This window comes from Entelurus aequoreus, linkage group LG08 (assembly GCF_033978785.1).
Source record: "Entelurus aequoreus isolate RoL-2023_Sb linkage group LG08, RoL_Eaeq_v1.1, whole genome shotgun sequence".
In the NCBI taxonomy this organism is placed as follows: domain Eukaryota; kingdom Metazoa; phylum Chordata; class Actinopteri; order Syngnathiformes; family Syngnathidae; genus Entelurus; species Entelurus aequoreus.
In genome coordinates, this window is record NC_084738.1 from 58600860 (window position 1) to 58617309 (window position 16450).

The 16450-nt window shown below is 39.1% G+C and overlaps 1 protein-coding gene across 4 annotated transcripts in view; it reads left to right on the top strand.

Moving 5' to 3' along the window:
• Positions 1-12581, top strand: part of LOC133656094 (thyroid hormone receptor alpha-B) — a 350922-nt gene extending 338341 nt beyond the window's left edge. For all 4 annotated transcript variants that reach the window (XM_062056910.1, XM_062056909.1, XM_062056912.1 and 1 more), the window contains 2 exons: positions 1990-2248; positions 5932-12581. In XM_062056910.1, coding sequence (XP_061912894.1) covers positions 1990-2248; positions 5932-6182 — 510 coding nt within the window. In that variant the 3' untranslated portion in view covers positions 6183-12581. The remainder of the gene's footprint in view (positions 1-1989; positions 2249-5931) is intronic.
• The last annotated feature ends 3869 nt before the right edge of the window (positions 12582-16450 follow it).

The window sequence follows — 16450 nt, forward strand, 5'->3', positions numbered from 1 at the left end:
CAGTAGAAAAGAGCATCATACACGAATACAAATAGACGGAGTAGACATCGAAAGGGTAAAAGAAACCAGATTTTGGGGAGTATTAATAGATGATCAAATGCACTGGAAATCTCATATACAAAACATACAACATAAGGTGGCAAAAAACATTTCAATAATGAATAACACAAAACACGTCCTGGGCCAAAAATCAATTCATATTCTCTACTGCTCGCTAGTGTTACCATATCTGAGTTATTGTGCAGAAATATGGGGAAATAATTACAAATGTGCGCTACATTCGCTAACCGTGTTACAAAAAAGATCAGTTAGAATAATACATAATGTTGGATATAGAGAACATACAAACCCTTTATTTATTAAGTCAAAAATATTAAAGTTTGGTGATTTGGTAAAATTGCAAACAGCTAAAATGATGTACAAAGCAAACTATAATCTGCTACCAAAGAATGTACAACAATTCTTCTCAACTAAAGAGGACAAATATAACCTTAGAGGAAAAAATAATTTTAAACATTTATATGCACGTACAACACTTAAAACTTTTAGCATATCAGCATGTGGAATCAAATTATGGAATGGATTAAGTAAAAAAAGTTAAAAATTGTACTGATATGATCCAGTTTAAGAGCTTGTTCAAAATAATAGTGCTTACAAAGTACAAAGAAGAAGAATTATGAGAAATACTTCCAACCTTATTGAAAATAAGATATTCTTCATCTCAGTATGTTAATAATGACTGAATTAATTCATTACATATTATAAAACTGTTGTATATACTAATTCATAGATGTTATTTTATTATATAAAAAGGTCAGTAAATGATTCTATATCATTGTAAACGCTTTGAAGTGGGAAAGGGGTAGGATTAAATAGGCTTTGCTTCTTCCTACTCCTTTTCGGGCATGATGTAAAATGAAATGATATGAAATTGTGTGATGTATTATGATGAAAGTGTGTTCATGTTCGAAATAAACTAAAGAAAGAAAAATAAAAATAAATATATATATATATATATATATATATATATATATATATATATATATATATATTTATACATATATATATATATATATATATATATTTATACATATACATACTTGCAATTTATTACTTAGTTTGATAAATATACATTTTTCAAAACGGGTGACAGGTTAGAAAAACTCCTTTTGGTTGCATGGAGATGGACTAAAAATGTATTTAAAAATATATATTTTATTTAAAAATAGACTTTTGAAAATTAAGAATCAACGACTCAGCATCGCGATTCAGTTGTGAATCCCTGCCAAGGGTGCGTATAAGAATGGATTAACATCCGAATTGCGATCCTGAGTCATCAATTCTTAATTTTCTATTTTTTAAATAAAATATAATTTTTTTAAAGACATTTTTAGTCCATCTCCTTGCAACCAAAAGTATAATAATTATAACTTATAAAAAGTTATAATTATTATACCAAATAATAAGACTTTTGAAAATTACCTCGGATAAGCGGAAGAAGATGGTTGGATGGATGGACTCAGGTTTGCGATTTTGTGCACCCCGTGTACACAAAAAAAATTATTACACCCGATTTTAAATCGATTTATGATTTTCGAAAATGTATTAAAAAACAAATAATAAAAATAAAAAATTTTTTTTTTTTAAAGACATTTCAGTCCGTCTCCTCGCAACCAGAAGGATCTTTTCTAACCTGTAAATTGTTTTGAGAAAGTTTCATTATTATTATACCAAATAATACATTGTGAGTTTTGAATCGAGAATCGATTGAATGGAATCGTCACCCGGGAATGGGACTGAGTGGTTCGGTACCCCTGAGAGGTACACAATCCACTCAGTGTGTGCGTGTCAAGGTGCACAGGAATAGGAAACATTCATTAAAGAGGATTCATTGCATTAAACATGAGGGGGCGGGGCCTGTGCTGCATCCATCGTCTCCTCCGAATGAAAGCGCGGCATTAATGGCGACTCCCTGTGGCTTCCCGCCAGCTGCCGTGCGAGGACCAGATCATCCTGCTGAAGGGTTGCTGCATGGAGATCATGTCGCTGAGGGCCGCCATGCGCTACGACCCCGAGAGCGAGACGCTGACGCTGAGCGGCGAGATGGCGGTCAAGCGCGAGCAGCTGAAGAACGGCGGGCTGGGCGTGGTGTCGGACGCCATCTTCGACCTGGGCAAGAGCCTGGCGCAGTTCAACCTGGACGACACGGAGGTGGCGCTGTTGCAGGCCGTGCTGCTCATGAGCTCAGGTGCGTCCGCAAACTATTCCGTCCCCTGATCCCAGTGTTGTTTTGTCAATATTCATCTTTGTTTACAGAAAAGAAAAGTAAACAAATCATGAAAAGAGGGTTTCTTAGCTATTTTTTCACTTCCGATACTGATATTGGAGCTTTTGATTATTGGCCGATACCGATGTTGATCCGATACGAGTCATACATAATTATATCATTGAGTAGTGTGGAATGTTAGATCAAGTGAAATGAGTCAAACAGAGAAACACTAACCTATTCATTATTCACTGTCTGGAAGGGACTTCTGCTGTCTTTAAGTTGAAGTGTTTTTTTGTGACACCTAGTGGTCACAATAATTTGTAAAGCTCCGGTCATGATGCAGCAAGTTGAATGGTGCGGACACATTTGTTACTGGATACTTTCCGCCTTGTAGACTTGGTATGTGTAAGTAATATGCCACCATAATTATTTGGTACTTGTTTATATTGACAAATGTGATGTTTTATTGTTCAATGATTATTACCTAGGTCTAGCTGGTGTGCTACTGTGTGCTTAGCTGTTGTGTAGCTGTTAGCTCTTAGTAGTTTATAGCCTGGCATGTTTACCTTTTATAAAAGACTTTAATAGGTTAGAAGAAAAGACCAACCATGTGTGTTTATTGGAGGACATTTAGATGCAATAATTGATATCGGACTGATAGCGTCAAAAAAACAAGTCGATGATATGTGCTTGCATATAAAATGTGTGATATCATGTGAGATACAAGCAGTCCTGCAGAGTGTTTACTTGTGTGCGATAGAAGCGGTCCTGCAGCAGTTTTCTTGCGTGCGATATCATTTGTGATACAAGCAGTCGTGCAGCGTGTCTATTTGTGTGTGATATCATGTGGGATATAAGCAGTCCTGCGGAGTGTTTACTTGTGTGCGATACAAGCAGTCCTGCAGTGTGTTTACTTGTGTGCGATAGAAGCGGTCCTGCAGCAGTTTTCTTGCGTGCGATATCATTTGCGATACAAGCAGTCGTGCAGCGTGTCTACTTGTGTGTGTGATGTCATGTGGGATACAAGCAGTCCTGCAGAGTGTTTACTTGTGTGCGATACAAGCAGTCCTGCAGTGTGTTTACTTGTGTGCGATAGAAGCGGTCCTGCAGCTGTTGTCTTGCGTGCAATATCATTTGGGATACAAGCAGTCCTGCAGCGTGTTTACTTGTGTGATATCATGTGCGATACAAGCATTCCTGCAGCGTGTTACTTGCGTGCGATACAAGCAATCTTGCAGCGTGTCTACTTGTGTGCGATACAAGCAGTCCTGCAGTGTGTTTACTTGTGTGTGATGCCATGTGCGATACAAGCAGTGCTGCAGAGTGTTTACTTGTGTGCGATATAATGTGCGATACAAGCAGTCCTGCAGAGTGTTTACTTGTGTGCGATAGAAGCGATGCCCTGCAGCTGTTTTCTTGCGTGTGATATCATTTGCGATGCAAGCAGTCCTGCAGCATGTCTACTTGTGTGTGATATCATGTGCGATACAAGCAGTCCTGCAGCGTGTTTACTTGTGTGCGATGTCATGTGCGATACAAGCAGTCCTGCAGAGTGTTTACTTGTGTGCGATAGAAGCGGTCCTGCAGCTGTTTCTTGCGTGCGATACAAGTAGTCCTGCAGCGTGTTTACTTGTGTGCGATATCATGTGTGATCCAAGCAGTCCTGCAGTGTGATTCCTTTTATGTGATGCCATGTGCGATACAAGCAGATCTGCAGAGTGTTTACTTGTGTGCAATGCAAGCAGTTCTGCAGCGTGTTTACTTGCGCACGATATAATGTGCGATACACGCAGTCCTGCAGAGTGTTTATTTCCATGCGATATCATGTGTGATAGAAGCGGTCCTGCAGCTGTTTACTTGCGTGCGATATCATTTGCGATACCAGCAGTCTTGCAGCATGTTTACTTGTGTGTGATACCATGTGCGATAAAAGCAGTCCTGAAGAGTGTCTACTTGCGTGTGATATCATGTGCGATACAAGCGGTCCTGCAGCGGGTTTACTTGCGTGCGATATCATGTGCGATACAAGCAGTCCTGCAGCGGGTTTGCTTGCGTGCAATATCATTTGCGATACAAGCAGTCCTGCAGCGTGTTTACTTGTGTACAATATCATGCGTGATACAAGCAGTTATGCAGTGTGTTTACTTGTGTGCGATACAAGCAGTCCTGCAGCGTGTTTACTTGTGTACAATATCATGTGCGAGACAAGCAGTTCTGCAGCATGTTTACTTGTGTGCGATACAAGCAGTCCTGCAGTGTGTTTACTTGTGTACAATATCATGTGTGATACAAGCAGTTATGCAGTGTGTTTACTTGTGTGCGATACAAGCAGTCCTGCAGAGTGTTTACTTGTGTACAATATCATGTGTGATACAAGCAGTTATGCAGTGTGTTTACTTGTGTGCGATACAAGCAGTCCTGCAGAGTGTTTACTTGTGTACAATATCATGTGCGAGACAAGCAGTTCTGCAGCATGTTTACTTGTGTGCGATACAAGCAGTCCTGCAGCGTGTTTACTTGTGTACAATATCATGTGTGATACAAGCAGTTATGCAGTGTGTTTACTTGTGTGCGATACAAGCAGTCCTGCAGAGTGTTTACTTGTGTACAATATCATGTGCGAAACAAGCAGTTCTGCAGTATGTTTACTTGTGTACAATATCATGTGTGATACAAGCAGTTATGCAGTGTGTTTACTTGTGTGCGATACAAGCAGTCCTGCAGAGTGTTTACTTGTGTACAATATCATGTGTGAGACAAGCAGTTCTGCAGTATGTTTACTTGTGTACAATATCATGTGTGATACAAGCAGTTATGCAGTGTGTCTACTTGTGTGCGATACAAGCAGCTCTGCAGCATGTTTACTTGTGTACAATATCATGTGTGATACAAGCAGTTATGCAGTGTGTTTACTTGTGTGCGATACAAGCAGTTCTGCAGCATGTTTGCTTGTGTACAATATCATGTGCGATACAAGCAGTCCTGCAGCGTGTTTACTTGTGTGCGATATCATGTGCGATCCAAGCAGTCCTGCTGCGTGTTTACTTGTGCAAAGCTGGACAGCCAGTTAACATCTAAATGTCCTCCAGTAAGCACACAATTTCTTCCATTTTACTAAAGTCATTTGCAAAAGGTAAACATCCAAGGCTGTGGGCTAAAAGCAGCTACGCAACAGCTAAGCGCTCAATAGCACACAAGATATGTAAAAATCATTGAACAATATTGTAGTGTAAAAGAGCACATTTGTCAATGTTAAGTATTAAATAATTATAGTTGCATATCATTAGGAAGTATCCAGTAACAAACGTGTCCGCATCATTCAACTAAGCTGAACTTCATGAATTATTGCGACCACCTGGTTGAACTTCAACTTAAAGACAGTATAAGTCCATTCCAGACGGTTAATACTAAATAGGTTGTTGTTTTTTATAGCTACCATTGTTCTGTTTGACTCGTTTCACTCGATCAAACCTTGTCTCACATTCCACACTACAGAATGACGAAAGTGTGAATTATTTGTGCTGATATCAGCATCGGCCACCTCTCAACTATCGTACCCGAACTGAGAAGGTTGCATGGTACCACTCTATCATGGAACGTCTCTGCAGTAAGAGCGCACAAGGCACATTTAACCTTTGACCGTCTTGGCTCCGCCCCCGCAGACCGCTCGGGCCTGACGTGCATGGAGAAGATCGAGAAGTGCCAGGAGACGTACCTGCTGGCGCTGGAGCACTACATCAACTACCGCAAGCACAGCCTCCCCCACTTCTGGCCCAAGTTGCTGATGAAGGTGACCGACCTGCGCATGATCGGCGCCTGCCACGCCAGCCGCTTCCTGCACATGAAGGTGGAGTGTCCCAACGAGCTCTTCCCGCCGCTCTTCCTGGAGGTCTTCGAGGACCAGGAGGTGTGACGGGCACAGGGGGGGGGACTCACTGACGTTGTACAGAAAAAAACTAACAAACAAAAAACTGGAAGCGAGTCGCCGGCAGGAAGAGGAGGGGCTTCTACTGCGGCGTGTAGGGGCCCTTCTGTCTGAGCATGCCAACACACACACACACACACACACACACACACGGAGAGAGCGGCGGCCATTGCTCTTCTCAGTATTATTGTCCGCCTGCAGCCTCACAATCAGCAGGTGGGCTGGGACAGGTGAGCACACCTGGACTGACCCAGCATGGATTCCTCAAGTCAATCTGAGCCGTTCCAGTCCATCCCGGTGCTATCTTTCTGGCAGACTACTCCATTTTTGTAACCTTGGGTTTTTTTTTCTGTCATCGGACCAGCTCCTGTGACACACACACACACACACACACACTATTATTTTCATTTTATTTTTTCACACACAAACACTTTTTTTTTTCATTTCATTTTTTCACACACTTTTATTTTCATTTTAGTTTTTCTCACACAGACATACACTTTTTTTCATTTTAGTTTTTCACGCACACACTTATTTTCATTTTAGTTTTTCTCACACACCCACGCACAGTTATTTACCTTTTTTTTCACGCACACACTTTTATTTTAATTGTATTATTTTCTACTCACATAAAAACGTTTTTATTAATTTTTTTTGCTATTACACACACACACACACACACACACACACTTTTATTTTTAATGTTTTCCCCCACATAAAAACTTTTTGTTTTGCTTCTCCACACTCATACACCTTTTATTAATTAATGTTTTTGCTAATTTACACACCTTACACACGCACTTTTGTTTTTGTTTTTATTGTTTTCACACAAACAAAATGTAATTTTAATTTTTATATTTTGCTTTTCCACACACTCTCACACAATAATTTTTTTTCTAATTATTTTCGCACACACAAAATTTCATTTACATTTTTATATTTTGCTTTTCCACACACTCACACAATTATTTTTTTTCTCATTATTTTTTTCACACACAAACTTTTATTTTATTTTATTGTTTTGCTTTTACACACACACACACACACACTTTTATTGTTATTCTATTTTTTCCACAGGCACACACATTCAAACTTTTTTTTGCTTTTCCACACACAGTTTTATTTTTTATTATTTTTCACACACACAAACTTATTTTATTTTATCTTTTTGGTTTTCCACACACACACACACATTTTTTTATTTTTTTTTATTTTACACACACACACACATCACCTCAGTAACGTGTTTGCCTCATTGGCCGCCTGCAATGGTGGCTTTATTTTTTTGTTGATGATTCTGATTCTTTTGGGCCCTGACCTGCGGGGCCTTTACTCAGCTCAGTGCTGCCCCCTCCAGGCTTCCATACACATTTGCCTTTTTTTTTTTTTTTTTTTTACTATCTGTATGAACCATCACTGACAGCAGGCAGACGCCAAGATGGCTGCCATTTACCTCAAAGTGGACACACCCCCACTGCCCCCCCATGGTTCTGGGCACTACCTCACCTACGTGGACACGCACGCACGCACGCAGTGCTATGGGTTTAAAAAAAGAAATACCACTGAAGAAGACTGGAGGGCCCGCCATCTTTGGGGAAAGTTCTATCATGTTGGAATTGTTATGTACGGGACCAAGACACACACACACACACTCACTTAAAGCAAGGACAGTTTGGATGTCAAATGGAAAAGTTCTATTGGCGGTCCTTTTCCCAGGACGGACGGGACAATTGTGCTGAGCCAGCGTTCTAGAATGTTCCGCTGAGGTCCCAAAGACCCACGCCGTGGACCATCCTCGTCACACTACCTGTTCCGGAGCCCAGATCCGCCTCTTTGTCCGGACCCGCCCCCCTCCGGGACACGCCCACCCAGCCAGGCTGGTGGGAGTTTTTGCACTTACCGCAGCCTCGCCACGCCTCCTCCTGCCCTTATTTGGAGGTTAAACCACGCCCCCTATCTCCCTTTGTTGGCTGACTCCCTTGGGAAACGAGCGTCTGTGTGACAGAGCCAATCACGGGCGAGGGGGCGGGGCGTTTGGCAGAGTCACTTCTGTCAGGAAAAAAAAAAAAGCAGGAAGTGGACCTCCTTGTCAGACAAGGCGGCCATGACGGTCTGCGCAGAGTGGCGCCCCCTAGGGGGACACCAGTGGAACAGCAGCCCGGAATTCTACAAGACGAGAAGGAAAAGGTGTGTGTGTGTGTGTGTATGCGCGCGCGCGTGTGTGTGTGTGTAGTACAAAGTTAAAAAGATTATAAAAGAGATGATTTAAAAACATCAAAGAAAAAGGAGATGACTTTAAAAAAAAAAAAAACTTTATTTCCTGTTGGGTTTCTAATAGGGGGCTTTTGACCAGCTTGTCACTTTCGGACCATGTGCGCGTGCGTGTGTGCGCGCGCAGTCTAACGTCTCTCGGCGCCATCCTTTCTGTGCGCGCGTGTGTGTGTATGATGCCCCGCCCCCTTTTATCAGGAGCAATTTACAAGCAAGGAAACTTTTTTTTTTTTTTAATTATTATTGTTATTATTAAAGTGTTTGTTTGTGAATACATCTTTAGAGAAAAGAAACAAAACGTGAAAAAAAAACTAAAATGTGTCATACCTCACGACTTCAAGGGTCTGGTGGGCGGAGCCTCGTGTTTTGTTGCACGTCAACCTTCTCCAACGCATTGACGTGTGGGTGTGGGTGTGTGTGTGTGTGTGTGTGTGTGCGTGTGTGTGTGTGTGTGTGTGTGGGTGTGTGTGTGTGCGCGCGCTATGGCTGGGGCGATACGGCTGAAAACGGTATCACGATATCAGTGTTTTTTTTTTATCAGTCGATATTGATCATAACTGATATCTTTTATGAACCTATGGAAAATAACGGGCAGGAGGAAACTACATTAAATGTTAATATTTGTATTAATATGTGATTATAATCCCTCAGCTATCAAGGCAAAAGGAAGTGTCAACACAAGCGTGTAAAACAGTCAATGTAAACAACATTATCAATAATCTTTTAAAATGAAGGTGCAAAAATGATGAATTTGTTCGAATTTTGCTCCATAAAGCGTAAGAAAATAGTGCAAAAGTGTGAAAATGTAAACGTAGAGAAACCTGAGAAGAACTATTTTCTGCAGGTTTAGTGGCAGGAAATAACGGCTGTGTAACATGAATTTGCCATGTTGTTCTTGTTTAACTGCGGAAAGGAATTTTTGCGGTTGCAGGAGAAAATATCCATCCATCCATCCAGTTTCTACCGCTTGTCCCTCTCGGGGTCGCGGGAGGTGCTGAAGCCTATCTCAGCTACCAGGACAAAATATATTAAATGTAAATATATTTGATTCAAATGTAACCTTCCTCTGATTATAATGCTTCAGCTATCAAGGCAGAAAGGAAATGTCAACACAAGCGTGGAAAACACTCAAACAATGTAAACAAAATAGTAAAATCACATTGAAGACTTAACAATAAGCTCTTAAAATGAAGGTGCCAAAATAAGGAATATGTAAGAAATCCTTCATAAAGTGTAAGAAAATAGTGCAAAGTGTGAAAATGTAAACAGAGAAACCTGAGAAGAACAATTTTCTGCAGGTTTAGTGCTAGGAAATAACGGCTGTGTAACATTAATTTGCCATGTTGTTCTTATTTAACTATGGAAAGGAATTTTTTTTATGCATTCATTATTTAAATATTATTATTATTAAAATAGTGCAAAGCGTGAAAATGTAAACATAGAGAAAACTGAGAATAACTATTTTCTGCAGGTTTATTGACAGGAAATAACAGCTGTGTAACATGAATTTGCCATGTTCTTATTTAACTATGGAAATGCATTTTTGTTATGCATATATTATTTAAATATTATTATTATTATTAAAATAATGCAAAGCGTGAAAATGTAAACATAGAGAAAACTGAGAATAACTATTTTCTGCAGGTTTATTGACAGGAAATAACGGCTGTGTAACATGAATTTGCCATGTTATTCTTATTTAACTATGGAAATGCATTTTGGTTTGCATATATTATTTAAATATTATTATTATTATTAAAATAATGCAGAGCGTGAAAATGTAAACATAGAGAAAACTGAGAATAACTTTTTTGCAGGTTTATTAACAGGAAATAACGGCTGTGTAACATTAATTTGCCATGTTATTCTTATTTAACTATGGAAATGCATTTTTGTTAAGCATTAATTATTTAAATATTATTATTATTATCATTAAAATAATGCAAAGCGTGAAAATGTAAACTTAGAGAAAACTGAGAATAACTATTTTCTGCAGGTTTATTGACAGGAAATAACGGCTGTGTAACATTAATTTGCCCTGTTATTCTCATTTAACTATGGAAAGGAATTTTTGTTATGCATTAATTATTTCAATATTATTATTATTATTAAAATAGTGCAAAGCGTGAACATGTAAACATAGAGAAACATGAGAAGAACTGTTTTCTGCAGGTTTAGTGGCAGGAAGTTACAGCTGTGCTCTAAAGGGTGAGCAGCTCTAAGGTGGTGTGGTATTAGCGGTATTGCCTTGCATCATTTAAAGACCACATTGGTCTGACTACGGTCCCTTTGGGGAAAAAAGTCCCCAAAACTGTCCAGGTGACTTTTCCCCTTTTATCCACAATTTCTTCATTTTTGACTGTCACCTGATTGGCTGTTAACGTGTCATGTGATTCAGTTCCTGCCTTGCTCGGTTACCAGAGAGCGAGTGCCTTTGTTCGTGCAACCAACCTGGCTTCCATACTTCCTGTTTCCTCCTCCGAAGAAAAACATATTTTTTTCACGTCTACGGTGATGCATATTGATATCGTTTTATTGCCGAGCCCAAGTGCACGCTACTAACACCCCCTCACTCACACACACACGCTGTAGCGCCCCCTAGGGGATGGGAGGGTGTTTGTAGCGGCTGAGTGTTTCTGCTAATGAATGTATCTGACAGGAGCGGGCGTAGAACCCAGACCCACCGCCCAAACTTCCGCGCACCAGCAGAGCAGACATAACAATCCATCCCTTCATGTTCATAGTGTGTGTGTGTGTGTGTGTGTGTGTGTGTGTGTGTGTGTGTGTGTGTGTGTGTGTGTGTGTGTGTGTGTGTGTGTGTGTGTGTGTGTGTGTGTGTGTGTGTGTGTGTGTGTGTGTGTCTGTCGTCAGTTTGTCCGCGTGTGTGTGTCTGTCGTCAGTTTGTCCGCATGCGCACGGCGTCTATGCAATTCCCCTCCAAAGTGTGTTGATGCTCTCATGGCTCGGTGGGCGAATCTCACATTAAAAAAAAAAAGGTCCCAGATTTAAGCCCCGCCCCCTAAATTGCACATTTTAAAAGGTGTGAAGCTTTAATGTTTTCTACCCGGCGACTAAGTCATTGTAAAGAGTGATTGGCAATCACAAACGAAAGCACTTAAACTAAAAAAAATAGTACTTTGGATGCGACGCTGCCCCCCGTGTCCCCCCTTAGGAACCTTAAGATTGATTATTATTATTATTTGTATTATTATTTTATATTATTATTATTATGTTTCATTTAGTCTTTTCCTGAAAGGTTACAATTGTTTGAGGTGAATTATTAAATAATGCACTTTACCTGTTCAGGTAGTATTAGGAGAGGATTTCTTCTTGGTGACGTTCGCCCACCCCAGAGAGCGCACACACACACACACACACACGCACACACACACACACACAAGAGGTGGTTGTGAGGAAAGCTAATTGAAGGATTCTCTCAGGTAAAAATAACATTTTGTAATAAATGATGAACTCTATGGAATTCACTTTCATCTGTTTTGTCATTGTCTCCTCCTCCTCCTCCTCCATGTTTGTGTTCCCACACCTACGAAATACGATTATCTCGCCCGATTGGTCCTAATTGGACTCGTTACCCGTTTCCTTAGTAAGGTCAGATGGAAACACAACCAAAGCCATGTTTCCCATGAGGAAAAAAAAAAAGTCAAATCTGTTCCGGACTCCCAAAGTAATGTAAACAAAACACATTTTATTGACAAGTATTTTAGTTTGACACGCACAAAACAATGTGAATTACATCACATGAGATAAACCAACATTCAACATGACTTTTAGTAGGGGTTACTGGTGGTTCTCACCTTCTTTATCAAAGTGCTGACACACAACTAGGGGTGGGATTCTTTGGGGGCCTAACGAGTAGATGTGATTATGATTCTTGATTCAACACGATTTTCACAATGTATATGTACTGTATATACATCTATGTATGTATGTATGTATATACATACATACATATATATTTATATATATGTATATACATACATATATGTATGTATGTTTATATGTGCATATATATTTATGTGTATGTATGTATATACATATGTATTTATATTTACACATAAATACATATATGTATGTGTATACATATGTATATATACACATCCATACATATATATTTATATGTATATACATATAATTGTGTAGATATGTATATACATTTGTGTATTAATGTATACACATATATACTGTATGTGTAATGTGAATATATGTGTATACAGTTATATGTAGACATATATGTATGTGTATACATTTGTATGTACACACATACATATATTTATATACATATATTTATATCTATGTAAATGTAAATACATATATATGTATATGTAAATACTTATATATATATATACATATATTTATATGTATATGTAAATACATATACTGTATATATATGTGTTTATGTATATATGTGTATGTAAATACATATATATATTTATATGTATGTATATGTAAATACATATGTATGTATATGTAATTACCTATATATATATATATATATATATATATTTATATGTAAATACATATGTATGTATATGTAATTACCTATATATATATATATATATGTGTATACATATATTTATATGTATATGTAAATACATACATATATATATATGTGTTTGTATATATGTGTATGTAAATATATATATATATATATACGTATATTTATATGTATATGTAAATACATATATATATGTGTTTATGTATATACTGTATGTGTATGTAAATACATACATATATATTATATATATATTTATATGTATATGTAAATACATATATATATGTGTTTATGTATATATGTGTATGTAAATACATACATATATATATATATATACACATACATAAATTGGATGTGAACCCCTAACTAGTTGGTATAGTAATAATAATAATGAAACTTTTTCATAACAGGTTACAGCCTAGAAAAGCACCTTCTGGTTGCATGGTGTTTGCTCTAAAAACATATTTTAAATAATTAATTATTTAAAATATATATATATACATATATACTTCTTTTTTTTAATCGTTTTTTGAATAGGATGAACCAATTTAGAATCGGGATGAAAAATAATTGCAATTCGGATGTGATTCGATTTTTCTGCGCCCCACTACTCTCAACTTTTTTTGGCCCCATGTCGGATTATTTTGCAGTTGTCATCATTTATTTTTTTGAAACACCGACAGAATCACCAACGCTTTATTCTTTGTTTGGAAAACATTTTTGCGGTGGAGAAGTTGAACAAAAACCAGGGATGGGAAATTCGGGGCAAAAACCGAATCATGAGGTAACATTGAGAATCTCATGCGATTGAAAAAATTATATAAAAGTTGATGGTGGATTTTACTTTCACTTTCGTTTCCCTGCTAGAAACGTAAGTGATATTCATGCAAGTTTGTGGAAAATTCAGGGGTTCAATCATCTGCTTTTTTTTTTTTAAACATTTTTATGAGGTCCAAGTGCGTCACTGCCATGTGTGTGTGTGTGTTTGTGCGTGTTCATGTGACGTCACACCCCTTGTATGCGCGTGCATGCTGCCTCGCTCCCACCCCCCTCAGAGCACCTTTTCAGGCCGTCGCAGGTGGGCGGCACTATGGAGGAATGTACCTAATCATGTGTTCGCATGTGCTCAGGTGTGCTGAGTTGTAACTTCCGAGCAGGTGTGAATTGTCACCTTGTGAGGACGACGTGAGATTAAATAAATACTTTTTTTTTAAAAAGCTGGCAGGAGATTGACGGCCGTCGGAGAGGAGCTCGCACAACGTCACGTGAGCGATCGCGCGCCAACGTGACGTCACACAAGCACTTCCGGTTGTCAAGCAGTATATTATATATTACATTGTAAACGTTAACAACCGTAGTTATTAGTTGAACGCTACCTCTTGCTACTAATGTTAGACTAGCATACCGCCAACAGTTATCTAATATATTACTTTATAAATATATATGATTGTGTCAATAGAGGAAATATAGGAGAACCACCGTTCTATGCCAGGGGTGTCCAAACTTTTTCCACTGAGTGCCCCACACTAAATAATTTTCTAAATATATATATATATATGTCTTTATGTAAATATATATATGTGTGTATGTATTTATATATATATAAATATATATGTATATATACATGATGCACGATGTAGGAGCTACATGGCGGCCATCTTAGGAAGGGCAACGTTCCCATTTAACCTCTTAAGACCCAAGCTGTTTGTTTACATATTTTTTTTATTTGTCTTTGCTATTTGGGCTTATTGGACCCTAATTAGAATTTTAAAAAAACTAAGACTCATCTTTTTATATGATGTACTTAGTCCATAAGTACACAAACGTGTACTTCATGTTTAGTGACATGCTAATTCTTATTTTTACACATTTTTTCCTCCAAATTCCATTGTATGTTGTACTCTTCTGACACCACCAGATGGCAGTATAAGTGTCCACATAAGTGGCCATAAGACCCCCAATTCAGTAGTGTACACAATTTTGGAAATAAGAGCTAAAAGGTGCTGTCCACGTATGTGGCCACTAAGGCCTTTAGAGGTTTTTAAGGCAATGCGCTACAAAGTGTTGCATTATTTCTCGGTCGATTGACTGACAACGTGAAAGCTATTAATACTCAACATTTTTTTTATTTTTTTGTAGAAAAAAATCTTACCCTATAAAACGTTAGTCCTTGTTTCAACCGTACGCGACACAGTGTGCCGACGTTGTCTTTGTTTCAGCCCCTACTAGCTTAGGTTCGCCGTAGGCACGTAGCTAAAACGGGGCGAGTCGAGTTCTAGACTTGTTAGTCTCTTCGCCGACAGAGACTTGGTCACGCAGCCAACAGAGAGCACTTAAAGAGGATTTATTCGGGGGGAGCAAACGGCTGGGAAACAGACAGCTACGAATGTACGCTTTACACCGCAGGTTGAAATATGCAAATGTTTGTCCGCTTCACAACTGCTCAGGTCGGAAAAGGTCCGGCCTGAAAAGGTGTTCTGGGTCCGCCTCCGTCCCCTCTTCCTCTGTCCTGTCCTGTCCGGTTCTGGTTCCACACCCCAGCACACTTACCTTAAGTCCGCAGTATGCAAAGCCAAACCCAAATGAAGGCGTTCCACTGTGTAGCAGGTCCAGGGCGCCTCACATCACACCAGCAAAGTCCAAACCGCCTCTTTGAGACCTCACGTCCACTGGCCTTGTTGTCATTTTCTGTAGCGCTTTCCACGGTCAGCACGGGGGGGGGGAGCTGACACTCGGGGTCCTGGACTGTAAAACTACGTGGACTAAAAGTCTGCGTAACAAAATGAATGGACCTTTTCGTTACGTTGTTTTTTTTTTAACGTTGCGTACGCAGTTTTTCCACATTTTACAGATGAGACCCCTTTTTGTTTGTCCCACTCAAAGTTAAGTTAAAGTTAAAGTACCAATGATTGTCACACACACACTAGGTGTGGTGAAATTTTTCCTCTGCATTTGACCCATCCCCTTGATCACCCTCACCTCCCAGGGGGTGATCAAGGGGATGGGTCAAATGCAGAGGACACATTTCACCACACCTAGTGTGTGTGACAATCATTGGTACTTTAACTTTAACTTAACTTAACCTTGTACAAAGTGTGTGAATGTGTGTGTGTGTGTGTGTGGAAAAGACAAATGAAGAATAGTAACACAAACATCTCAAAAGATCTCACGCTGAGTTCCGTCCCCTCGTCTTTACGCGGCAAAGCTCTGCGGCTCTTTCTGGAAGTTCTCCTTCAGTTTTTTTTTTCAAACTTCAAACACACAAAGCACCTCGCAGATGAAGACCTCAAGAGGACAAGGACTATACAGGTGGAAGGTGCCAAAGACTGTGAGGGACGATGCTGCTCACTGGACTCAGTGGTATAGACCCTTCCCTTCCCGGGACCTAAAACATGGACTTAACCGGGGACCAGGGGCTCGGTGAGTTAGCCTCGTGTCGCCACCTAGAGGTACTCTATCTTCAGGAATTAAC